General features: G+C 38.4%; 1 protein-coding gene across 2 annotated transcripts; it reads left to right on the top strand.

The window, feature by feature from the left end:
* The first annotated feature begins 434 nt into the window (after positions 1-434).
* On the top strand, positions 435-27,811 carry ZBED4 (zinc finger BED-type containing 4). 2 transcript variants are annotated; one of them, XM_057379062.1, is made up of 3 exons: positions 435-615; positions 7,125-7,201; positions 21,093-27,811. In XM_057379062.1, the coding sequence occupies exon 3, from the start codon at positions 21,501-21,503 to the stop codon at positions 25,017-25,019; it is 3,519 nt and encodes a 1,172-aa protein (XP_057235045.1). In that variant the 5' UTR covers positions 435-615; positions 7,125-7,201; positions 21,093-21,500; the 3' UTR covers positions 25,020-27,811. The 2 variants fall into 2 exon arrangements, with proteins under 2 accessions (XP_057235045.1, XP_057235053.1); XM_057379070.1 differs by lacking the exon at positions 435-615 and adding an exon at positions 5,548-5,993.
* Positions 27,812-27,861: the final 50 nt, after the last annotated feature.

Below are 27,861 nucleotides of genomic sequence, written 5' to 3'. Positions count from 1 at the left end.
TGGGTTTAACTGCGGATACGAATAATAGAGGTTGAATTCCTGACAAGGCGAGGGCCGWGTGTCCGTGCCCGCTCCAGCGGAGCGATGCCCAGAAAGGCCTCTCCGCTGCCAGCCCATGGGGAATTGGAGGCGCCCGCCTGTGGCCTCCCGGGTCAGGCGCAGCCGCTCGGGCAGAGGCCCCGACAGTCCCTCCGGGCCTGAAGCACGGCAGGAACCGCCCCGGCCCGCCGCCCTCACAGCCACCGCCCTCAGCAGCCCCAGGAACGAAGCGAGGTGCAACGAGCAGCGGCCACGCCCTTGCGGAAAAGGCCGGCGTCGGGCCCCGGSCAGCCTGAGGCCCCGCGGCCCCTGAGCACCGCGGCCGGGAGCGGCCATTTTGCGGCCGCGCGCGCTGACATGTCGCGCGCCGTACGTGGCACCGCCCCCCGCGCCTGCGCCGCGCGCCCCGCGGCGGCCGAGCCGGGGCAGCTGCTGAGCGCCGCGGCGGCGGCGGAGACAAAGCGCCGGGTAATGAATGGGACGGGCCCGCCCGGCCCTTCCTCTTAACTCCTTCGGGCCCGGCCGGGCGGCGGCAGCGGCGACCTCCGGCTTCCCCCGCGGCGGCCGCCCGGGGAGGTGAGTAACACCGTTCCGGCACCGGGAGGGCGCTGGGCAGGGCGGTCTGGCTCGCTGCTATCCCGGTCCCGCACCTTCTTCCCGCTCCGGTGCCCGCCACCGCCGGGTTCGGCCTCAGCGGCCTCGGTGCCTTGAGCGGCCGGGGACCCGCGTCCCGGGCCTGGCGGCGCCCTGTCCCTCCTGGGAGCGCCCATGGGACAGCGCCGCTAGGCCAGGGAGGGGGCGTGTGGCGGCGGGGCGGTGCAGGAAGCCGGGAACCAGGCCCGCGGGGCCGGCTCTATTGTCTGCGGGGCCCCGCGGGGTGCCCGGACGGCCCGGTGAACGGAGGTCGGCAGTGCCTAGGGGTTTGGTGCTGTCCCGGGCCACCCGGCGGGCCCCACCGTCCGGCGAGGGGTGCCCGCCCCGGCGCGGCCGCGCCTCGAGCTGCCCCGGTATTGTGCGCGGTGCGGGCCGGGCCGGGCCCAAGGGACCCGCTGGGGCTGAGCGCCCGCGCACCTGGCGGGGCCGCAGGAGCCGGGCCTGCGGAGGGAGCGGTGGCCATGTGGCCGCTGCCATCCCGACCCAAGATGGCCCAGGCAGCCCCGGGGCGGAGAGCCCGCCATCCCCCTCAGGGTGCGGGCCAGCGCTGCGCGGAGACCGGGAGCCGCCCGGGGTGCAGGCTCCCGGGTAGAGTGCCGGGACCGGAAAGCCTAGGAAATCCTAAAGAGTGTTTTCCCCAAGAAACAGCACACGAGGTGGGCAGGCGCCTACCAGCGGCTTTGGCCGCGGCGTAAGCACCGCGTCCGCATCTGTGTGTGCGGTGAAGTTCCAGCCGTCCCTCCTAGGCAGAGTCGCTCTAGAATGGTGTCTCGGAAAAGTGCAGAATTTAGCTTTCATGTAGTGCGCCTCTCGTTTTCTTCTTGGGGCGTGGTAATTTTGCTTAAAAACCTCTTCTGTAGCTTCCAKATGTACACTTAGACAGCTTCTGATGTTAGAGTGTTTGTGTTAAAATGCTTACTGGATTTCTGAAGGTGTCGGGTATGCTTAAAGTTGTCTGCTGCATGTACAAACTATTGCAAGTGTAAAAACATTTACTGCTGTAAGGAAAGGTTAAAGCATCTTTTACGTTAATAGTGATTCTATTTGTCATTGCTAAGTAGTAGGGTTTRGCTTTGCAGTGTAGAGGCCTTTCTCCCTAGTGCTTATGTGTTAGAAGCAGTCCTGTGTCGTTTGGGGGGGGGGAGTGGGGTTTCCTTTGAGAGATTTCAACAATTTAACATGAGCTGTCATGCTACATTTAAAATACTAGCAGAGAAAGCCTTTCAAGCCCCCACAACATTCATGTACCTTCCAGATTTTCCTTACATGTTGTTGTCTTTATGGCCCATTATACATGTGTATCTGTTTTGCTTTTCAAGAGCATGAGCACAGTGCTTTTCTTCTAAAGGTTATCTTCAGTAATGCACTGTTTCGCTTTAAGTGCAGACGTGCATCCTTGGGAGGACATTCGTCGAATACATACTGGGGGAGTGAAGTCTGGAAGACTTTATCAACTATCTCCAAGATACTATGCTGCTACTGGGAAGCCTGTGTTTGTACAAGTATTGGGCAGGAGCATTCTAGTTATTATTCACGGTGGAGATTGGTTTTGCAGAGGAAGAAATTCTCTTGAAAGCAACATAAATTCTTTTGTGGACTATTAGAAATTTGAGTGCTGTCCACTAGGTATAAAACCAGCAAGGGTGGTTGACAGTCTTTGTACTTGATGGATGTATATCTGCTTCGGTACTTTATGTTGCTACTTCAACAGATTGTTGAGGAATTTATTCCATAGGAGTCCTCCACAGCAGTCAAATGTAAGAATTGATTGAAAATAAATAAAATGGAATACCTAATCTAAGCATCTTGGAGAAAAGTTTTCTAGGTATTTGGACTTTTGCCTAACAATAACTCTTTTACTTCTGGTGGTGTAATGCTTCCCGTCCTTGTGACTGTTCTGCATTCTTGGAAGCTCTTGGTAAGTCTTGACCAAACCAGCTGAGTGGTGAACTGTACCAGCTGACTGTACCAGCTGGGCCGTGAGGCACTCCCCRATCTACCAGCAGCTCTAGCTTGGTAAAGGTGGGAAACAAAGGACAAGCAATTACCTTTCATAGCCTTGGTAAACCATTTACGTGAATGTAGCCCAAGTGGAACCAAGTAACCATTGTTACTGCACTTTGGGGAGAAAAGCTTAGTAGTTACTGACTTGATTTATGGCCAAGATGGAAAGTTATTGATGACCAAAGTCAATCATCTTCTGACCCTGTAAATAGCAGTCTAAGTGAGCCTGTTTGAGCTCTCCTGAACCGCAGCAGGCAGTGCTGCCACCTTCCAGAGCTCACAAACCTTCAAGTTTGTGGTACTCAGCTCCTCACCCCCTATCTCCATGTTCCTCACARTACAACCATTGCCTGTCGGGAAGTGCAAAGGGATTTGATGAATTTTAGTGTATTTGGGGGAATTTTTCACAGCTATCTTTAYGCACACAGCARTAGGTGTACACRTCATTTTACCTGTGTGTGTGTGAATCAATTRTGGTACAAATGTTACTATTTCAAATCCATAGTTGTCATTGTTATAATTGTTGTGAAAACTGTCAAAACCCTTTGTAAATGTTAGTGAACTCAAGTATTAAGTGCTGCTAACCCTTTTACATCCTTTCCATCCATATCCTTTGCACTCTTACTGCTTTTGCATTCTCAGCTTTTGTGTAAATCGTTGCAAATTGCTGCTTATTTGATCTTGCTTTAGTCTGTGTAGTAAGCAATAGGGTGAACCTTGCCACTGAACTCTGTAAAGTTGCATTTTCGCATATCTATATTAAACCCTGCTTTTGCCAGTACTTTTGACTGTATTTTTTAAGCAGCCAGATCACTCATTCATGGCATCTGTGTAAGGCAAAATTGTGGCAGGTACAGCATCCTCATTGATAATGTGAGAGGCAAGGTATAGAAGAGCAAAAGGCTAGACAACTGATGAGCTTAGTCTCCTACAGCCTCTCTCTCTGGTGTTTCCACCAACTATGGTTCATTTTAAAGCAAGACAATAAATGTCCAGAGCAAGAATCATGTTAACAGAACAGTCAATGTCACAAGTGGTCAGTGCAGAGGGGATCTTCTTCAATTAATATAACACATCACTAAGAYTTACAACAGGGCTTTGTAAAGTACCAGAGGCCAACAGAATTTTACACATTTATTTAAAATTATTCATCCACTAAAGTAGAATATCCTATTAAATACTTGTAAAAACTAGGTCTTACAGAAGGAGGTGGTTTTTGAGCTTGTTGGGTCTTTCTRTTTTCTTCTCCCTTTTTTCTTGTAATTTGTTCTCTTTGAGTTTTTAGAGTCCTAAATACATTAACTTCTGAGAGATTTTTTTTTTCTCTGAGAAAGTTTGAATTAAAGAATGTGCATGATGTATTTCCCAACAGCCTGCTGCCTTTTACCGCCATTCACAGGGAAGAATATATACAGGGGGTTTGTAAATCCTGTTTTTTACAGCTCGCTTTTAATTTTTAGTAGTTTTTATCTTCAAAGTGAGCCTATTTTGCTGTGGGGTTGCCACTGTAACAGTTAAAATAATCAGTCTTAGGCAAATAGCATAGCTATATGTGTATATTGACTTAGTTTTATGTAGAAGAGAACGTTACTGTTTAGTGGGGAATTTTGTACCATATAGAGCAGAGTGTTTAACTCATCATCATGACTGACATTTTTTCCTGAAATTGGGATAGTCTTTGTATTTTAGTAGTATCAACATAAATTAATGTAATTTACATAATGTTACCTKTTGTGGTGAACACTTTCAAAACAGACTTCACAAAGAAAGTTTTCTAATGTGGCAGATGTGCCTCATTTTCAGCATATCTTTGGCTGTTTATTTTGCATTTATTACTGGCATTCTCAGTATTGATCARTTTACAGCTATGGAATTGTTCAATTTCACTCAGTGAAAAAAATGAGTAGTTTCTGTGGCCTAAAGGTAGCTTTCAAGTGAAATTTAAAGCTCTCAGGTCAAAAAGTAAGAAAAATTGAAGCTTTTATCATTATTTTTGGTACATTTTTTTTCACTGAGGTGAAGGAACTTCTGTCCTAAATTAATGGAATACATAGTTCAACCATCATAGTATTGGTTTGGTTTTGGGGCTGTAGTTTGGTATTGAGGTTTTTTTTGGTGATGAGATAGAGCTCAATATGATGGGCTGTTAAAGCAACAACGGGGAAATACCTTGAKTTTTAAGGCCCTTATATTCATTCAGGTGTGATGATTCAGAATAGGTAGTGATTTTTTTAATATTGAACATTTTGGAAACTGAAGTATGAGTCTTTTCTGTAATCTAAGACTGATTTTCAGTGGATGTTGACATAAGAAATATTACTGTATTACTATGATCTTTGTGTAAACTCACAACCTGTGTGCTCTCTTTAGCAATTACTGCGCAGTTGCATGTTTTCCATCTCTTACCTCTTTCCCTTCCTCATTTGCTGTTTGACAACATGTAGGATTGGATGATCCCTCTCTGAAGGTTTAGAAGGTTACTGGTTCATTGTTACAACTGTGTGAAAGGTTGTTGGATTTTTTTTAGGTCACGTCTTCTAGTTTGCATTCACTAGTGGCATACAGAGATATTTTTTCTTTAATGTGTTAGAGTCATTTTTGCAGTGACTGTTCAGATTTTCTGTATATTGAATATAAAAGCCAATTCTGGGGTTCAGTACTCATTAGCTTGAAAATCATGGCTGAAAATAGGCTTTATTGATCAGCTAAACTATTTCAGCAATATTTTAATATTTTTTGCAATTATTTGCAAAATATATGGGAAAATATATTTAATGATACATTTCTCTCATGTGACAATGATCAAAGAATTTGTGCCTATTTTACCCCAAACAGGTTCATTTTAAAAGCTTTTCAATAATTATTCTGCTTACCTGTTGCTGTAATTTCGTATTCTGTTTTCTGAATCAGTGTTTGCCTCTAAAGAAAATAAGCTGAGATCCCACTAAAATTACCTTTTTTTTGTTATTCTTCTCACAAAAATAAACAGTCAAGAAAACCCAAACATTTATTTGAGTTAAATGAACTGTTTGGTTTGACTTGAAACTATAGTCATCTTTAACCAGTCACAGAGGGGTAAAATGGGAATGGAAGGGTTGGGAGATTTTGGTGTTGTTTTTTAAAGACGTCAGGGAGCACAAAGATGCATATTTGTACTTTATCTTGCCTGTAGTCTGATGGCTGTGGCACTTGGAAGGAATGTGGGAGAGCCAGGTTCATTTCCCTGCTTTGCCTCAGGAGCTTTATCCAYGTCTGAGGAGAGTTCCCTAACAGCTCCACTGGGCACCCTGCGTCGGGTGGGTCTCTGTCTCCTTGGCTGACACCTTCTTCTCTGTATACATTATTTAAATGTTGCTGTAATAGGGATAGCTGAAGTATCTCAACAGTCCAATTAGCCAGCAGCACAGCTCTGGAGATGTTTTTAATTGCTTAAGAGGAACTATAGGACTGTTTTTAAGTAAAAAATGTCAGTAAAAGCAGTGATACATAGTTCTCTTCATAACGCACAGTAAGCCAGTGCATTATGAAGAGATGCCCTCTGAGAGGTGATCTCTTTCCTAAGGAAAAAACCCCTAACTGTGGTTATATACATAAATATATAGTTAGACATCTCAGTCTGATTAAGAAGAGTAATCACTGCGATATAAGAGAGATTGTTTTGCAGACAATGGATTTTCCAAGGTGGCAAAATGTTTTCTTTGTTGGGTTGGGATTTTGTCAATCATGGGGCAGTGTAACAGCAGGGGCCTCTGCACAGTGGCACTGATGTCAGTATAATGGCCAGTGGGACTGAAGTTGCAAAACTCAAAAAATGTGTCCTGTGATAGACTGTTTTGGTCTGTTTTGTTGCTAAGTCAAAATATGTGATCTAATATATTCCACTTGCAATCGCTCCTTTCTCATACACGGGGAATGCTAATCTTGTGTTGATCCTATGCTATTGCATGTTGATTAATACACGTTGTTGGTGCAGTGTGTAAGCAATATGTTTAGCTCATGAAGAGAAGGTGTAACAAAGTGAATCCTGTAGTGCATGGAAAGATGTCAGCAAACTCCTTTAAAATCTTGCATGTAATGTAGACTGTTTCATTCAACATAAGCATAAAAAACGGAGCAGTGCTAAAATAACTTTAAAAATTTGACTTTTAGATTTTATTTTAGCAATCATCTGAGGGGCATATACTGATTTTTTTTTTTAAGTTTCTTTCTTTATTTCCATTTTGCTTTGGAGCTCTAGAAGTGAGAATGTCTGATTTTACTTTATAATTGTGAGATCTAGGGATTTGAAAAAAGGTGAGAGATAGTCATCCAAGTGCAGCTTCTGGAGCTGTCACCTGAAGAGAAATTTGTAACATCCCCTGAGTTGCCACTGTGACAGTTAATGTGTTTTAAAAAAAATTAAAAGTAATTACTTTTTTTTTCCTTAGATACAATCATCTCATTAAGATTGAGTAACAAGTATTTAACCTCAAATGAAGACGCCTGCCTGCAGTGGAGTAAATGTGTAAGTTTGTTTGTTTTTCTCTATAAACTAGTGGACACTTTGTTTATTTTGGGGCCTCTATCATTGTTTTTATTATTTTAAAGGAAGACAATGGATAAAGGYAATGAATAATTGTATGCTTGTGTATTGACTTGTGTGGAGCTTAATAAGGTAGCAGGAGGTTTGTATGAGTGCCTGAGSCTTAAAAATTAAGTTTGGAAGCTTGGATATCTTTAGAGTGGTACAGAAATAGTAACTATTTTATGATTTATGGGGCACCTCTTACTCTGTGGTATCAGCTGGCATATATACATCGTTACCCTGAATTATACTGCTTAAAAAGGGGAGGTAACTTCGATGCTGCATTCATCCTGCACTCAAATTACAGGTGTCTTGATCAGATTTCATGTCTTCACTGAGAGAGTTAGTTTCAATATTTTCTTAAAGGACTTTTGTCTGAAAATATTAAAACTTTATATATTCTGTTTGAGCTTTTGAGTACAGATTTTTTGGAAGCCAGAGATTCCTGAATAAGATGCAGTAGAAAAAAAAATCTGATTGGCATTTATGTAGAGTAACAGTAAATGTTGTTCCTGTATAGTGTTTCAGAGCTTTGTGTTTATTTCTTGTCTTACCCCCTCTGTGCCCTGAATAAAATCATTCAACTTTTAAACTGTCTATTTTTGGTTAACATGCATGTTARTAACAGAAAGACAAAATGTTTTAAGATGGGGAAAATGTTGAGCTAGGAAGTCTTTGGAGGRGGTCATAGAATCAGAAGAAGGGACCTCTAAAGGCCACCTAGTCAAACGCCTTGCCATGAGAACGGACATCTTCAACTACATCAGTCAGAGCCACATCCAACCTGACCTTGAATGTTTCCAGAGAGGGGGCATCTATCACATCTCTGGAAAACCTGTTTCAGCATTTCACCATCCTCATTGAATAAAATCTGTTCCTTATATCTAGTGTGACTCTGCCCTCCTGTTTAAAACATTAACCCTTTTCCTATCATTACAGGCTCTASTAAAAAGTTTGTCCCATCCTTCTTACAAACCCCTCTTCCTGAAAGGCTAGTCTAAAGTCCCTCTGGAGTCTTCTCTTCTGCGGGCTAAACGATGCCAAGTTTTACAATCTTTCCCTGTAAGACTGTGGTCTCTGTAGGAAGAGAAAATKAGAAATATGATTCAGATTAATTCTTTAAAGGAAAGTTTTCCTACATGACACATACAGAAGAAGTGGGAGATTTTGTTAAATCTGCCTGTGGATTGTTCTTCATCAGAGTCTAAGCAAAAATGAACTGCTAGTGTTTTTCAAGCCCAGAGCAGAGCTGAAGAACAGGAGAGAGTAGCTGTTGTTTTCACGAGCCTCTCAGGTCAGTTTTAGACCTCTGTAACGAAATCTGATAAAAGGGACAATGTTGTTCTTTCAGAATATCCAAAAGCTCTCTTTCCATATAGTTAATGCGGTATTCTAATATAGTCAAGGTCACTAAATGCGTTGCATGGTTTCATTAAATGATGTCAAGCACTGTAGTATATTATACTTTTAAGTGCCTTTCTATTGTGATTTTCAAGGTTAAAAGCCTTCAGAGAAAATCTGCTTTAGAACTGCCTGTCTAATGAAAATGATTATCTGGTCTTGTACCTTCACGAGCTATTTCTTGATGTATAGTCCCATATGAAATAATTGTGGAGTGCAGGCTCAGTGTTCTGATAGATGCTTTCTTCATTCGCAGTTAAGGTAGCACTCTTCTGACAGTGGGTACCCTAAAAACAGATACAGAGCTGGAGTCTCCGGAGAACAACGATTCTGCTGTCCAGATATTACCTTCTCTGTTAAACTTTTAAATTTTGCTAGGTCACCACTGTTAAAGATCTACRTCCTTTAGCATCCACTCTAAGAACTTGTCTTTCAGTGCATATGCTATGCAATAATTTTTATGTGCAGTCTAGATCCTTGAATAAAATCTAGTTCCTGATTAAAGCACTACCTAAAGTACTGCTAGATGTGCCATGAGAAGGTGGGAGAGAACAAAGCAGTGTGAAAAGTGCTGACTGTTTATATCAAACACYCAACTACTGACTCCTAACTCAAGACAGCTTTTCTTAAGGTTTGGAATGGCAAATCCCARTGCTAAAATGTAGCATATCTGATGGCAATCAGAGAATATTTTCTGTTCTTTTACTCTCTGGTTCCCCTTCTTTCTTCTGCATTAAAGGTAGAAACATGATATGCATGATATGGGAACATGTGTACAGATGGGAGGGGAAAAAAAACACCGAAAGACAACAGTGTAAAACCCRTTACATGGGAGGTTGTCACTTGCTGTGACTTGCATTAGTTGCTGAAACAGTGGGAAGAGTGGGTCAGCTTTCAGGGAGCYAAACAGTGTCCACACCTTGCTGTCAGCAGCTTCCTTGCTTTTGATACTGGGAAACATGAGGAATTGAAGTTCTTTTCCTTTCCTAGTGATTTTGAGTTGTGTTCTGTGGCTTACTGAACTGTGGGGAAACCATAATCCATTTATGACAGGAAAGAGCAGGAAGCGTCCTCATGCTTTTCTCTAAATGATTTTATTTATTTCCCTTTTCTATACTTCACAAAAGATTAGATTTATTAAAATAATTATATATAGTAATAAAAATCAAGTGAATGGGGACAGCAAGGATTAGCCATTTCTTTGCCTGTTCTTTTACTAATAATGCTGTGGAGCCTGCTCTGAATAGGATACCTGTGTAGTTGTACTGTRTAGTGTAAAAATTTATTTAAAAACCAAGTTGGATTACATTAATTAAAGCTCATGAACTGCACTGGTTAGARTAAGTACTACAAAAAGCTTTAGTCTTAATTTAAAATTTCTTGCATTTTTTGCTCCTTTAGCAAAACCTTATTTGCTCAAATTAAGATCTGTCTATAGCAGGCAATAGGATGGTTCTTCTATAAAGCATTTGTTTTGGGAGAAGAAGYTATTAGAAGGAGCTATTTGTTAGCCTGGGGTGGGAAAATCTCTTTGTACTTCCTGCTAGTGCTCAACGTGGTGCTGGTGGAAACAATGTCGGCTTCCTTTAGTTTGGCTGAGTCAGTTACGTCTTTGCAAAGTCTCACCTTCCCTTGAAGAAGGCAAAGAGAATATATCCCTAAAAGTGGTTAAGAGGAAATTATCTCTTGTCATGGAGACCAGGAATCTAGGAATGGCAAGTGAATATGGAGATACACACACCGATTTTTCTCTCTCCCCTGTTGCCTGAATAGGAAGGTTTGTTTTGAGAGGAACAAAGATGTAATCATTGTTTTTTTAAGCTGAGATTTCAGGTGAAAATGTCAGATGCTACCTATGACTGTACAATTTACTTAGAAAATACAGAATGACAGAAAATATTTGAGAGAGGCATAAAASGTTCACCCTGTCATGGGCATGTGGATTGTGCCTGCATGTGATATGGAAGCTTGCTTTTAAAGTTCTCCCTTTATTTTTGTTAACAGTTCTTGTACTTACTGTCATGGTGGTGAAACTGAGTGTTGTTGAACTCTAAAAATTACTTTGGATAGTATTGTGAATATTGCTTTCTGTTTTATTGAATCATTTAGTAAAGAGATGATATTTTCCTTACTTCAAGAAAAATCTAAACATGCTTCCTCAGTTTGTTATATGAGGAAGAAAGAAGATACCCTTCGTTGCAAATGATTCTCCGAAGAAATTTATTTCTTCTTAATACCAGGTGTCTTCTGACTTGAAATAAAGTTTTGTGACAAAAGAATGAATAAGCTTAGCTTTAAAAAATGTTTATGGAAGTATTTAAATTACTGCTTAAACTCCTGAAAATATTTTTTGTCGTTTTGGGTACTGTGAACTGCATTTTCTTTCTAACYTTCTTTTTAAGTTCACAAGCATTCCAGGATACAAATGTTTTTATACAAGTATAGTATTATGTGAGGTTACACATACACAAATATGATGTATGTAATTAATGGAAAACTTCTCAATAGCACTGCTGAATTTATCTGAGGACATATAACCAGCTGGCATCAATATGAACACAGAGTTGGGTTGATGGGGAGCTGTGACGGGTCTTTAAAACAGGATATCTTTGGACTTCATCTGGTTAGCATGAAAAGAAATACTRATATATTGTAGTCTTAGCAGTTCCACCGATACAGGTCAATTTTTATATTAGAAAAATTGTAATTGTAAMAGGTTAATGTAATATTATATTCTGTAAAGGACTCAGTTTACATTCTGTGAGGTTTTTTCCCACTTAATACTTACATGGATGTTTTCAGCAAGAGTTCCAAGAAGACTTAACTACACAAGACTTAGTGTGTCTCTCCTAACAGTTTTCTGTTCTTCATCATCCTGCCTATTCAGCTTTGTAAGCCTCAGCTCTCTCCTTTACAGGTTTCTCATTTCTTACTATTTGAGATCATCCTTAAAGTGCTTGAAATTTCACTCTTACTGGATTTAAAGATAGACATTTAACAAAAATAAACCCCATAAAATTGTATGGTTTTTATTATGTTGCTAGCTAGGAAGGTAGAATAGGCAGTAGAAAAATCTCCCATCCTAGTCCTATCCCATTTATTTTGTCAGCTGTGGGCTGCATGGGAGGAGAAAGAGAAGGCTCTAATGGGCTATGCAGAGAATTGATTATTTTAAGAAGAGAGTTGTTAGTGGAGCTTTGCTTTGAGTTTTCTGATGCTTTTCTGAAAGCAGGCTGCTGTTCTCTAGCATAATGGAATGAATCTTTAGTCTTTTGCCTTTCATTCTTTTCTAACTTACYGTTACTGTGGTTTTGGTTTTGTGTTTTTTCCTATTCTATAATAATASTGATGCATTTTTCCTACCATGTTCTTATCTTCTCCATTTTACTCTTGTGTTGTGTTACTGCAGCCTTCATTCGTCTTCTGTCAGCCCCAAACTGTACATCATGTGATACTAAAAGCAGCTTTGATGTCCTGCTCTAAGAATGCTCTAAGCCAGACAAGACATGGTTCAGCTGTGTAAAAAAAATATTTTTTTCTGAAGAAAACCACCTAATTTCTTGTGTAACATTAAGATTTTCCCCATCCCACCAGCATATTRTATTTGTTGGTCAAAAATAGTAAAGGATAAAAATATTTTTTTWAAAAGTATAATTTGCTGTAACTTTAATTTGAATCAGCACTGATGTGTAAGACTTGAGAAAATCCTGCTTAAAGTTTTAATGAAATTGTTGCTTAAAATATTGTCTTTTTAACAAATATAAGACAGTTCTGACATTTGGTAGGTGTGAACAATAGCTTAGAAACGTATCCTGCAACTATTGCATGCCTGATACTGAGAAATAACACTTCAACACTTGAGACAGTTTGCATCCTAGACAATTGTTGACATGGTTTACTTACAGTGATAGATCTGCTTTTTATGAATAATCTCTTAGTAGAATATGGGACAGAAGTTATTAGCATGTATAGAACCTGCTTTTTTTTTGTCCTTCTTCCTTACAGGAATGTGCTGCATTGGGAAGTTAGCAGAGGACATGTGAAGGGATATAGCCCCATTTGAGATCTGATGGTATTTTAAGAACACTAAGGAAAAAAAAATAGCAACAATTAAAGGCTTATCAGGTGGTTGTAGGTGTGAACCTACAATTAGTGCTACTAATTCTGGTGATACATRATATTATAATGCAACATGGTTCTTTATTTTTTTACTTAAAAGTTGGGAATGATGTAGTTTTGACTAGGGTGATTGTTCTGTTGTTGTAACTTTGTATTTTTATTTTGCTTTAAAGATAAATGCTGTTCGAAACCATGTAGGATGGGGATTTCKGTGCTATGGGCTTTAGTATGTTTAACAGTGTTGCATAAATCGAGGTGGTGTGGTGGAGGATCATGCTTGAAATAGATATGTGCTTAATAAATTGGCAGATAAATTATGAAAATGATTTCTCTAGAAATAAGGTTGAGCTTTGGCTCACTACCCTGTATCAGACACCTGCTTTATTCTTACACAGGGTGAGCAGTCAGCCTGTATCAGAGTCTGATGAAACATTTCAGTACTGAGTTTGTTTACCAAATCCACCTGGGCACTTCTCCGAGGCAGAGTGGGAGCTTCAAACAAAGTTAARGTAGCCCTCCTATTGAGTCCCAGGGTGTGAAAAGGACCACCTTGCTTTCTAAACTCCTTAGAGAGGAGCCTGGGTGCGGCCGGATCCAATCTTACTGACTCTGTCAATKGTTTTTGTCTAAAGGGTTATACAAGGAGAAAATTGAAACTTTATACAACTTTTTCCTGCAGGATTGAGGATGGCAAACCAGATATATTTATTTAAATATATATGATTTATTATGATAATGATTAAATAAAAACCATTTACAGAATTATTCACTACACAGTAAGGAACTGTAACAGCTATTATAATATAGTGCRCTATGAAGCAATATTGAAGCAGATATATTAAAGACATTGTATTTAAGCTAGCAAAACAATTAAGTAGATTGATGTTACTCACCCATAACAATGACCTTGGGCAAATCTCTTTAGCTCAGCCTCCAGGAATAAGATAAGTAACCTTGAGGGATGTCCCCACTCAAGGGAGGAATTTCCATACATACTCTCCAAGAAGCGAATATGTSAGAAGACCCTGCATTAAGATTTGAGACTGGGCTTTTATAATGTAAGGAGACTGATGTTGGTTACGTGTCAGCTCAGCAGCTTTGGTTATCAGTRGTATCATTTTGTTCATTTATCCAGGAACAGATCTACCACACCTTCATCTCACTATCAGGATGTTTAGCTTTGGGGTTGATGAGTCAGACTGGTTTCAGCATTGTTTGACACCAAAAGATGTATGGTTCTCCCTTCTTCATTTACCACTTGTAGATTTGCAAATAGGGCATTGCTCAAGTTCTTTAAACCCTTTCCAGGCAGAGCATCCTGCTACGCCGCTGAACAGGGATGCCAGAACTTAATGGCAGCCGATTGTAAATAAAATGCATGGTAACATGAACAGCCTTATTTATGTCATACTTTAATTAATATTAAATGCATAATATTGTATAATAGTAATGTATCATATTTTAAAATTATGTAAATTATTTTAAGAAGTTTTATGGTTGAGGATATRTGAGTGAAAGAACTGAATTAAGAACTGGATCCTCTTTTATTAYAATAAACATAATTTTAAAAAATTAYATCTTCATTCCCACTTTGTCTCTGTTCCAAAGTATTTTTTCAGTCGTCCTAATGTGGAAATCGTATTGTTCCTCTTCAGTTTCACCACTGTCATGAATTATTTTCAACCTTTTACACAATGGAGTGAGAGCCAGTGTAGTTTTATGCAGGGGAAGCTGGCACACACACTCTTCTATATGCTGTGTTGCAGATGATTAAGGGTTTGAGATGAAAATATTGGTACAAATMTGGAGCTTTTAGTTCTTGAATATTTTTGGAGGTTTCAGGGAATATCTGAAAATTATTAGTAAATAGAATCCCATTTACTTTTTATGCTTACTGCATCAAGAGAAGAAAACTGATGTAGAAGTAAAAACATCTTTGAAGAGTAAGAGGCTAAATTTGAGGAGTTTGAGTTTGTACAATGTTAGGTGCTTTCTGTGTGCTGGTTAGATTTTGACTCAATGGTGTCCTCTTAACAGTGTCTATGACTAAAATTTTCATTTCTGAGCTGTTAACTTCTCTAATTATTAATAATTTAGAGTTAGTGTGGAAAACAGAAAACATAGAAAAGAGTCCACTAAAACAAAGCGTAACTTGGCCCTAACCAGATCCATTTTACTGCTTAAAGTCATCTGTGTTCACAGTAAAATTATGTGATATTTTTTGGGGCAAGAGGCAAGAAATAGGGGAATATTTSCATTTAGCAGGTATTTTTATCTTTTTAGTCTCCGCTTCAGCTGAATTCCTGCATTTGTAATTAGAGTTGAGTACTCAAAGTCTAACGGTGACTGTAATACTCAGTTCTCTATAACTTGTTTTTTTCTCTGCCTGCAATGGCTGATTTAGGCCCCAGCTTACACCAAGCTCTGAGTTTCCGAGCAACATGAAGGGACATGAGAGGTCTTTATACTTCAGGAAATCAGAGGTCTCTGTGTCATGTCCTGACAAGTAGCACGAGCACACCGGGGAGCTCACAGAAGACTATTCATGTCAGTGAGGAGCAGTGTTCAGTATTGGTGGTGCTGTTTCCACTCTTCATTCCTTTGTGTCCAGATGGAGCATTTGGGGTTGTGGATGTGGGAGGGGCTTTTACCCTCCCTGTGTAAAACCTGTGTAAAATCACCACAGTTACTGGTTATCATGAGATGTGCCTTTCAGGTGAATAAAAAGAAATGGAAAGGTAAAGGTATCATCTCTTCTTTTCCAGCAGTTCTCTACAAATCATACCTCTTATGAATTCYAGAACTACATTTTTCTTCTATTAAGTCTGACTTTCTGTGCTTTGTTTAAGATTAAACTATTGCATCCCCCTAGTTCATGTTYGTACATCTGTGCCAATTCCTGTGAGCTTCTGTGAGGTGAGAGTAGGACCCACTTTGTTTCAAAATGTGACTAACATGCCARTTTTGCAGTTCTTATTGTGAATTTTGATTTGCTTGCAAACCTCTGTACTTCCTTAAGAGTGAACTGGTGTTGACATTTTGTCCTAGGAAATTTGTATAGAAAACATGCCACTGTTCTTAATTTTCCTTCTTCAAGGGATTTATAACTTTGAAAAGCGGTAAGGTTCATCTAGACTATAAATTTATATGAATACATTCTGCTTATTTGTTAAGGATTTTGAATGTATGTCTTCTGAATTTTTGGAGGGTTTTTTGTGTGTGTACTTCTGTTTTGTTTGATTGTTCTGCTTTAGCAAATATTTCTTACTTAGCATGGTACCTGCCATTGCAATTGAAGCAAATAATAACTTCTTATAGTATATATTTCTTATTGCTTGTATTGCTTGCTCTTAGGGGTTTTCTTTTTATTTGGTATTTTTAATTATGCTGGTACATATCCAAAAGTAAGCAAGATTAACACTATTTTAAAACATACATCCATTTGTGGAAATTATTTTTAATGAGCTTTTATGTACATCTTAACACTCAAAATCTGTTACTACTTTTGATTTTTTTTCCAAACTGGTAAATGCTTTTACTTTCACTGTTTCCACATTTCATATCTTTCTTGAAAAAATGCTCTTGCATTTTGCTGGTGTGAGTCTTTGTATTTAGACTACATGCTCTTCAATAATAATGTAAAGTTTTTGTTTTAAATTACTTTTTCTATACCATTATTTGCACCAAGATTCTGTGATATAATCATGTTCATAATTATTGCCTGACTATAAATCTAAAATTGTTTAAAGCTTACAGGCCACACTCTGCTTTACAAAAAATAATCTGCTTATGGTTCAGTGTTCTTGCATACTTTTCATATTTCTCTGTGTGTTGTTGTATGTGTCTGCAATTCCAAGACACCAGTGTTTCACTTTTTACCTTCTTCCTTCAGCAGTGATTTCTTCTGGTCATGGCAGTTTGCTGTGGTACTCAGGATCAGTGACATTCTCCACACACTTGTTGTCAACCACTGTATGCTTTCAGTAATCCCATTTGGAATGGAAAATCCTATAAAATGTTTCTGTAGGCTTCTTTACCACAGTGAACCACTGACTGCAGCTGCTCAGGAGCTAATAGTCCAGAGTAGTGCATTTCAGTTCCATTTATTTTCTTTGAAGATTTTTTTTGTTCCAAGGTGTCTTTATTTCATTGTGATTTCAAAAGCAAAAATCACTGTAACTTTTAGCTGACTGCCTGTAGCCTTTTGTRCCTTTGAAAACATTTTTCTTCTTGAATATCCAGTTTGTGTAGCAGTAGTCCTTAATTTTGAGTAGTTTGGGTCCAGGGGTGAATAACCTATGTAAAGGTGGTCATAACCAAATTCATACTTTGTTCTAGGTGACTGTAAAATTTTAAAACGCTCCATCCTTTTTTTGTTTCTTACTAAGATTATCTGACTCTTACATAGAGTTGGCATGAGAGGAGATGAGAAACATATCAATGTTTCTAACCCTGAGCATTCTAGGGGCTGTATTTTAAAGAAAATTTGGGTTGAACCCGCAAGGGTGTTTGAAGGGAAAGAGCTTGGCTTCATTTTACAGTGTGATATAACATCTTACCACAGAGTCAGAGGATGATGGGGGTTGGAAGGGACCTCTTGAGGACATCTAGTCCAACTCCCCTGCTACAGCAGGCTTAGCTAGAGCAGGTTGGACAGGATCTTTGTCCTGTCGGGTTTTGAAGATCTCCGAAGGAGGTTCCACAACCTCCTTGGGCAGCCACTTCCAGTGCTCTGCCACTGTCAAAGAAAGAAGGTTTTTGGACCCTCCTGTGTTTCAGGTTAGTTCTACTTTGATTTCCTTAACTAGACTGCCTAGACTGCCCTGCTGATTGCAGCCTTCTGAGCTGTGCTATTTAGCCAGTTTTCAAAGAAACAAAGATCATTCTTAGCTGTTTGAAAGAAAATGGAAAAAAAAAATACATTGAAAATTTTCTAAGGGGCATCCAACTTCGGGGATTTCCCAAGAAGTGATTGTCTCTAAACTCAATGGGCTGTTTCTGTTCATTTTTAGAAGGTGGCAACAATGCCAAGAAATACATGTAATATGTAGCCAGAGACATATAACAGCCGTAAAGTGGGCAAGATATAAATAATGTTTTCTTGTCTTACACTAAATGATAAGTATACTAAAATTGTGTAACTGTCCACAGTCTGCAAATGCTTTCTAACAGTGCTAATAGCATAACCCTGTTACCAGCATGGAGGCGTTTTCACAGCTAAGCATAAATATAGAAATAACGTAGCTGGAAATGGAGACCTAGGTTTAATTGAACAAAAGAGGGATAAAAAATATATGAATCAAAAACTCAAGTTGTAAAAACTGCAGTCAAAAACCAAGGATACAGAATAAGCAGGAAAGGTTTCTGGTGGACCAAGAACAATTTTTGATCCTAAAGAAATGGAGATAATAGGGTCAGGAGCAGATGAGATTGTTTCCTACATGTTTTGGTGGAGGAGATTATGGTTATTAAAAACACACAGTGACAGGAAGGAGAAACAGGGAAGAAAGAAGTCTTCCACCATGATTTCAGCTTCCAAATAGCTCCCTCACCTCTGTGCCTCAGCTTCAATAACTAAGACTGGGCCACAGCCATCAGTCTTTAACTACATGGCATCAGCTCAGTGGTGTTGTGTACTCAAAGCTAATTTAGGATAAAGTGATTATGGCCTAAGTGTTTGAATATGTAGTGATAATGGCTGATAATGATTAAGAACTTAACCACTGACAATGTGTTGTTAATGAATGTCAATCTAGTTAACTGTGGTTATAGAGTTTGCAGCTGGTCTTATTTATCAGGTTTTCAAATCTTCCATCACAGCTACCTTAAGGTTCACTGTGTTAAGCAGTAACTGCTTATCAGGACAGAGACAATTGAAGCAGCCTGTGAGCTTTTCTGTTTAAAACCTACAATTGGTTTTGCATAGTTAAGAAATTACAGGAATTGCAGGATAAAGACATGATTAAGTATTTTGAGCCAAAGGAAATGCACGCRGCTTCATCAGAACCCGATACCAGTGGAAATACTCGTGTATTTGTTGTGAATCTAGCTAGGAGTCTGTAATGTCCTTACTGTAACTTGGCACTTCATGCATAATTTATGTTCTGTAAGCTCTGCATCAAGTCACTTGCTTRTGAGCCTTTCTATTCTGTGATCTTAAGTCACAACAGCTTATTATATTTTCTTGCTTTTCCTGTTTGCAATGCAAGCTCCAAATTCACAGATTAGATCAAAGTAAAGATGAAACAAAAATCCTTAGATTGATTGCTATTWAAAAAGTTGACTATGTTACACTCTCTCTCTCTCTTGTCCCAGATCCACTTGCTTCCCCATCATCAGTATGTGTGTGATCATTAGTTTCTGTTTCATTCAGTTTTATCCTGACTCATGTAAATTTAGTCTGGCTGCCAGAATTGTTCTCAGATGTTATTTCTCAAGCCAGTGGAAAGTCCTGTGTAATGTAAATTTCTTCTAGAATTCCTAAGGTTTTCCTTTTGCTTCAAGTCCTTCCCTTCATTGTTCTTCATGTTCAACCCTCATTTTTTAGTATAATATCTTTTTTTTTTTTCCCTGAGAATGAAAGGCACAAATACTAAAACACAGAAGGAGGAGCAGAATTGATCCTTACCTCTTACCAAGTCCTGACTGCTCCGTCTCCCATTTTCTTAAAATAGCTGCAAGTAAGACGATTGCCCCTCCTTTCCCCTACCTCTTCCCTTTCACTGGAAAAGAATGGAAGTTATCACTATGATAGCCTTTCCATAAATCAGAAATCTGCAAAAAATAAGTGTTTCTAATTTCTCTTTTAAACAGAACTCATAGAAAAATTAGTTTAAATAGGTYACAAAGCTAATATGATGTATATCTTGATACAGGGGGGAAATGTCAATGTGAATAATAGACTTCTTCAATGTGTTTTGTGGCTATGGCTAATTTCACCTTTGCTGAAATAATAGAATATGCTGAGTTGGAAGGGACCTGGGAGGATGATCAAGTCCAAACCCTGGCCCTGTGCAGGACACTCTGAGAATCCCTCCAATGCTTCTTGTGTTTTAGTAACACATAAAAGTTGTGGGAAGTTTTTAAACCATCAAATTAAATTTGCGTCTTTGCTTCAGCTGTGGAGAAAGAGTTACATAAAATTCAGTTTGCAAAAATTGCAATGCCTAGTGTAGCATCACCAGTGTGGCCAAAATGTTCATTTGAAGGCACCAATAACTGCATTGATGACACAAAAAAATAAATGAGAACAGGTTTGGCAAAATTTAGAATTCTAATATAATAGTAGCGAAAATTAAAAAAGCAACTGATAAATGCAGACAGCCTCTGCGTGTTTGTGAGGGACTACTGGGGGATTCCAGTTCTTGAGCCTGCTATTGCCCTTCTGTACGCAACTTTATAAGCAACTTAAAAAACCTACTCTTTGTACTGGCATTGGTGGTGAAAAATCTTTACTCATGACTGAAATTAGCTGTCYTGTTGTAAATGAACTTTCTAGTGTAACCTTTGGGTACGTGAGGAACTTGAGCTGGCAGTGCTGCACTGGGCACCAGCATATGCAACGGTGTGTGTTTTTGCTTCTGAGTGATATTGTTACGCTTTTGAAAGACCCCTCTGTTTGTACGGCATTTATACAGCTCAGTTGTCCTAAATTAAACATTTCAGTTTTTAATCATGAAACTCCAAAAGTAACTTGTTTCTATAGCACGTTGTTGTCTGAGAGTGTAATGGCACGAATACAAACATGCGACTATGGTCAGAGGAAGAGTGATTAGTGTGGCAATGCTGAACACTTACAGAGATTTCTTGTTTACTTTTTAAAGACTGCTGTTAGTAATGAGGGACTGACATGTCCAGGAGTATGATGTAACATTTGGTTTTAAGTATGTGTTTCTGCACTAACATGATTAAATGTTTGCTTGTTTTCATATATATTGGTAGATATAGACATTTATGTAGTATATGGGTTTAGATGTGTGTATTGATATGTGTGTGTGTGTGCAGTGGTTGAATTATGATGTAGGATGAGGCATAGGTACATACAACCAAATACCCAAGTGATGCTTGGATTCTAGATGTTGTCAAAGTTGAACCATAGTTGTGTGTGTAGACACATATTTGCCCATAATTAATTTCTTGAGTAAGGGTTGGGTTTTTTTCCTTCTTTTTTTTTTAATAGTACATTGAATTGTTTTTATCTCAAAGGAGAAAAAAAAAACAAAACTGAATATTAAGTGCCTGCTTTCATTTCACCTTTACTGTAGTTCTTTAATATGTTAGTCAACTTTGTCTTCTGATTTTTTTTTTCTAGATGGTGTAAAAGAATCTCAGTTGCCCAATCAAGATGAACAGAATGGCTTTCTTCAACAAGAAAACWGAACATTCATTTTTTAGGAACATTTTATATCTACAACATGAAACATTTAGTAGTAGCTGTCTTTGAGGACATTGATCTATGACGTGAAATATTCTGATCCTGGGAAAAAATGGGATTCCATTAATTAAGTCTATAATTTTTAAGTGCATTTTCATGACTAATTATATTTGTTTATGCACAACATGGATACAGAATTAATGAACCAGAGATTATTTTAACACATGCATACATTTTGTTTTTACATTCAGTATCCAAGATACATAATTTTAATCAAATTTTAAATGATCTTTTAAGTTATCTATATTTATTAATAAATGAAGTCTTGGCAAGAATTTATCATCCATGGACATGAGTAAAGCAGATTCCTCCGGAATGGATGATAATTTTGTATTGGGTAAAATCAATAACTTGAAAGTAGAGCAAGAAGACGACAGCATTAACTGTACTCTAGAAAGAACGGATATAAAGACAGAACAAGATGATTTCAAACATGTGGACAGCAGTGATGAACAGGAAGACAAAGAAAAAAGCTTCATTAGCAACAACCCTGGCAAATATTTGTCTGCAGAAAATGAAGACGATTATGGATCTCTTTTTTCTCAGTATAGTAATACGCTGTATGATGTAGCAATGGAAGCTGTGACACAAAGCCTCCTTTCTAGCAGAAACATAAGCTCCAGAAAAAAGTCACCTGCTTGGAACCATTTTTTTATATCTCCTAGAGATAGCACTAAAGCAATATGTATGTACTGTATGAAAGAATTTAGCAGGGGTAAAAATGAAAAGGATCTGAGTACAAGTTGTCTCATGAGACATGTGAGGAGAGCACATCCCACTGTACTAATTCAAGAAAATGGAACTATGCCAGGTATATCTTCCTTTTCATCGTCTACATTACTGCTGCCACCTCAGTCTGCAGATGTTGGAGATCTGAGTTCTATGTTATCCCCCATAAAACTGGTGAAGAAAATGGCTTCTAAAATGCCATCTCCAGATCGTATGATTGAGGAATCTGTTTCTATTGTTTCTTCTGAAGAAATATCAGATCTCTCAGTTTCTGAAAAGTGCAGCAAAGAAGAAGTTATGGTTGGTACATCTCCGCAGCAAACCAACAACCAGTATGATGACACTGTTGAGAATGTAGCAGAAAAAACAGTTGTAATTCCAAAGAGTGCATCAGGTTCTAGAAGGAGATCTGCAGTCTGGAAACACTTTTATTTGTCACCTCTAGATAATTCTAAAGCTGTTTGCATCCACTGCATGAATGAATTCAGTAGAGGAAAAAATGGAAAAGACCTAGGAACAAGTTGTTTAATAAGACACATGTGGAGAGCCCATCGTTCCATCGTCCTGCAAGAGAATGGGGGTGGTACCAGCATACCACCTCTCTACACCGCACCTCCTACTCTCTTGCCATCTTTACTACCATCAGAGAGTGATCTGAATTCTATGTCATCCTCTCCGGGAAAACTAATGAAAGAGCCAACTTCTGTTTCCTCTTCTCCAGACAGAATCTCAGAGGAAATCCATACTAATCTCACTTCTGGAGATGGTCTAGTAGAAGACTCAATGCTGTCATCTTCTGATGATATAGGTGAAGTCTCCTTTGTTTCATCTCCTGAAAAACAGTGTGAGGGATTAGGTCCACTAATATTTGAACCTACTGCTGTGTTTCAGCAAAATAAGAGGATTATGAAAAGACTTAAGTCAGAAGTCTGGCACCACTTTTCACTCTCACCTGCAGACAGTCTAAAAGCAGTATGCAGATACTGCAGTTGTATGATAAGTCGTGGTAAGAAAGGAGATGTGGGCACAAGCTGCTTAATGAGACATCTATACAGACGCCATCCTGATGTAATTGGAAACCAAAAGAGCTTTCTTGATGTGAGTTTGGCAAATTCTCCTTATGCTACTTTGGCTTCTGCAGAATGYTCATCCTCAAAGTTGACTGACTTGCCTACAATGGTTACACATGATAATCAAATTATATTTCCTGTTAATAGTAAGAAGACCTCAAAACTGTGGAATCACTTTTCAATTTGTTCTGCAGATTCAACAAAAGTGATATGTACACACTGTGGACGTATAATAAGTAGGGGGAAAAAGCCAACAAACCTAGGCACGAGTTGCCTTCTAAGACATTTGCAGCGGTTTCATAACAATGTATTGAAAACTGATGTCCCAGAGACAGTATTATCCTCATCTACGGATAATCACATGCCACTCCGCACAGAACTACTAGGATCTTCAAATTTTGATGAAACCAATGACAAGTTTTGTGACTCTCACCCAGTTGCCAAAAAAATCACAAGTCTTGTAGCCGAAATGATTGCACTTGACCTTCAGCCATATTCTTTTGTAGACAACATTGGCTTTAACAGGCTGCTTGAATATTTGCAACCTCAGTATTCTTTACCTTCCCCATCTTACTTTTCTAGGACAGCAATTCCAGATATGTATGATAATGTAAAACAAATAATTACTTCACATCTTAAAGAAGCTGAAAGTGGAGTGATCCATTTTACATCTGGAATATGGATGAGYAACCAAACACGAGAATATCTAACCCTGACCGCTCACTGGGTAACATTTGAGTCTTCATTTCGACCACAGTGTGAGGATTACCATTGTTCAGCACTATTAAATGTATCGCAGATCGATTGCGACTACAATGGAATCAGTATTCAAAAGCAGTTAGAATACTGGTGGGAAACATGGATTACTTCCATTGGACTTCAGATTGGGATTACTGTTACTGATAATCAGAGTATAGAGAAAACTTTAAATGAAGGTGATCATTCAAGTGTACAATGTTTTAGTCACACTGTTAATGTAATTGTAAATGAGGCTATTAAAAGCCAGAGAATGGTTCAGAATTTGCTTAGTATTGCAAGAAAGATCTGTGAACGTGTCCATCGGTCAGCAAAAGCAAAAGAGAAGTTAGCTGAATTACAAAAAGAGTATGAGTTGCCTCAGCATCAGTTAATACAAGATGTTCCATCCAAGTGGAATACATCATTTCATATGCTTGAACGTCTTATTGAACAGAAAAGAGCAATTGATGAAATGTCAATAGAGTGCAGCTTTCGGGAGCTAATAAGTTGTGATCAGTGGGAAGTCATGCAGTCGGTGTGTCACGCTCTCAAACCTTTCGAAGCTGCGAGTAGGGAGATGAGTACCCACATGTCTACTCTAAGCCAAGTGATTCCAATGATTCATATACTTAACAGAAAAATAGAAATGCTGTTTGAGGAAACTATGGGCATAGAYACTATGCTGAAATCTTTGAAAGAAGCTATGGTGAGTAGATTGTCCTCCACACTTCATGATCCAAGATACATTTTTGCTACACTTCTGGATCCCCGGTATAAAACATCATTATTTACAGAAGAGGAGGCTGAACAATATAAACAAGACTTAATCAGGGAGCTGGAAATAATGAGTTCTACCTCAGATGATGATAAACCTGTTTCCAATGGATGTGATATAGGTTCACCATCTACAAATTCATATGGGGAAGATAATCTTTGGTCGCTCATGGGTGACATGAAGAAAACAAAAGACCTGAAAGAGAGAGCAAAGTTACCAGAGGAAATGGTGCTTTCTTACTTGGAGGAAGAAGTGCTTGAGCATAACTGTGATCCTCTAACTTACTGGAACTTTAAGAAGTCATCTTGGCCAGTACTGTCAAAATTGGCTGTCAGGTTCTTGGGTTGTCCACCAAGCATTGTTCCTTCAGAGAGATTGTTCAATACATCCAATGAAAGCAACAACTTTAGTCAGTCAAGGTTAATGATTGAACACTTTGAAAAGCTTATCTTTTTGAAAGTGAATCTTCCTTTAATATACTTCCAGTATTGAAACTAATGAACAAACTGCTAGACTAAATCCGTTGTTGCTCACTGGATATTAACTATCTATAGCTCAGATTTTTAAATTGCTCCAGTAGGGGCCATGTATGACATCTAATCAGTGACTATAATTCCAAATTTTAGGTTCATTTTTTTCAGCTTTCAATATGTCTACATGTGCCTTATTCATAGTACTTCAGGCCAGATATTGTATATATGTTTTTTAAAAGTTCACACTAGAGATAGCCTGCCTCGTCAAATTATACAAAATTATGTAGGTTTTAATCCATAATTGTAAATGAACTTTAAAAAAGCTCAGTCATTTGTTTTAATAGAATGGCAAAAAAAAAGATGTAAACAGTTCTATTCTGTAGTTTTTTATTCAATTATTATGTAAAAAACCATAAACCAGGTACTGTATTTTAGTTGAACATTGCTTTAATTGCAAGAAAACAGATTTTGTAGTTGTCAAAAGAAAGCTGTACATGAAAGATGGGGTTCAAGCTGTCTTTTTATCATATGGTGTTTTTAACTGCAAGCCCTAAAGTACTTAAAGGATTAAGAAGAGTTATTGAGGAAGATGTGTTTACAGGAGACTGTTGACTTAATATCAGAAAATAAATCTTAAAATTAAGATGATATGGAATGTCAATTATACAGCAATCCATAGTAAAACTTCCTATTCTGGGTTCTCCTGTTCAGGTTTTACATTTTAAATGAATTACAGAAATATTCTGGGTATTTATAAAAGGTCTTTGGAAGTTCTCTCAAAGTTTGTGAATTAATGCTTGTTATTTAATGCCGTGTACAAAAAAGGCAACTTACCACAGAGACTCTAATGTCATTCTGAAGCCTTTTCTAATCTTTAGTGCATCAAAACTGTAAGGTCCCTATTGTAAAAATTGAGCCCTTACTCCTAATGTAATTTCAATTGTGTAGAACAGCCTGTCTTAAAGCTCCTAGTACAGAACTGAATCTTCTGGTTTTCAGTAATAGCCTTATGGATATGGTGCACTGCTTAGGACWTTATGTAGTAGGGTTGATTTTTAACTGTTGGTGTCCATCAGGCAAACGGGATATAGAGCCCTTAAAACTTCAAATAAGATGGAAAAAATAGCCAGCATTTTCATTTGAAAGGAATATTCTCCTTAGTTTAACTCTAGAAAGATTCATGTTTTCATTTCAGTTTTCACTGAAAACATTTTTGGGAAACAAGTCATTTGCCTATGACCTTTTAGAAAAGTTGTAGCTTTGTTAAAATACTCTACCTATGCCTAATCTAATTTTGCATTTACTATGTTTTAGTGTATTTATAAATGGTGAACTCAGTTTCTGAAATTAAACATTTTATTTGCAATTTTCCAATGGTAGTCAACACTGCCTTTTATTTTCAGATGGATTTAAGACAACAGTTGAATAAAAATGAATTCAGACAATGGTAATCATAAATATACTACAGAACAAGTTATGTGAAAAGATGGATTTTCCATTTACCTCTTGGACTTGAGCCTGGATTCTGTTCTTTTCATTTTCCAAAAGCTGTTTTAACCTCAGGAAAATTTGTTGAATTACTTCCCAAATGGCTCTGGTTTCCATGTGTYGTTTCTCTAAACATTTTATGGTTTCAGGTATTTCAAGTGTTATTCCATGATGTTATGTTTATACCTGTACTATTTAGGTAAATTACTACATAGTGTACTTGGGAAAGACTAATGGTGTTTTTTTCCCTGCAGTATTTTAAAAGGTAATTTTTACGTCTATCAAGAGTAAGCATCTCTTTGTTCTTTTGTGTAGGGTTAAATGAGAACAGCAGACTTTTTTCTGCAGTAATAAAACAATTTGTTCTAGTTTTTATATAGTTGGAAGTAGGTGAGTTTGAAGCGGCTTATTGGGAAACATGTTTAAATGATTACTGGTTAATTATTAGCTCAGTTTTTTTTTCCCTACTTTTCAACTGTGAATATAACCTTGACCCTTGTAAAGGAGATTTTTAATCTCTCCAAACCAGTGGAGAGAGGATGAAAAAAAACATTTTTCTTTCTAAACAAGTGATACAGTTTTCACTCAAGGCTTGAATGTAAATACAGCCTATGATTTAAAGCATTGTGGAATTACATCAAACGAGGAGCAATGCTGGCAGTGAACAAGCTTACCTGAAAATCACGGTTGTCTGGATGCAAGCATCTTGGGGAGTCTCTAAAGCTCCTGTCAAACTCCCTGCGTGGAAAGTGGTTGTAATGCCATTTTGTAGCCTCATATTTGCTTCTCATACAGATAATTAATTACATAGTCATGTTTGGTTTTTTTTTTTGGTCAAAAATTACTGAGAACACAAGAACTAGTCACTATTTTTATTAGTAAAATTTTATCAGTCTAAGTTAGTCTACTTTGTTAATACCCGTGATTTCCGTTTTTCATTTTTGCTTGGTTTGATTTGGTTTTTTGAATGGCTTAGTTCTTAAGATCACAGTGTTTCAGTGTCAGTTTGGTTTAGAATTAATTAAAGGCTTATGTTAGAATTTTTAAAGATAATGCACAGGCCCCAAAGGCCTTAAATTGAAACACTTAATTCTTCAATAAAAATAGGAGAAACTKAGAAGACAAAGCTGCTATTCTCAGTTGTAAGCCTTGATCCTTCTATAGGAGTTACGGGTGCGTCTCCTTCAGTTCAGGCACTGCTGCCTGTGAGGAAAGAATGACTCCAAAAGAAGTGCTGAAAGCTTTAATTGAAGCTTGAGGTAAGTTACTGAGTGTGTTTTGTGTTTGGTTTGCTTTATTATTTTAATGTAAAATCTCAGTGATTGCTAAAATTTTAGGTTTTTTACAACCCTTCTCATATTTGTAATGGATAG

The sequence above is a fragment of the Malurus melanocephalus genome, unplaced genomic scaffold (assembly GCF_030028575.1).
Source record: "Malurus melanocephalus ecotype Western Australia unplaced genomic scaffold, MMel_1.1 scaffold_11, whole genome shotgun sequence".
NCBI classification, from domain to species: domain Eukaryota; kingdom Metazoa; phylum Chordata; class Aves; order Passeriformes; family Maluridae; genus Malurus; species Malurus melanocephalus.
This window is presented reverse-complemented; position numbering and strand designations above follow the sequence as displayed.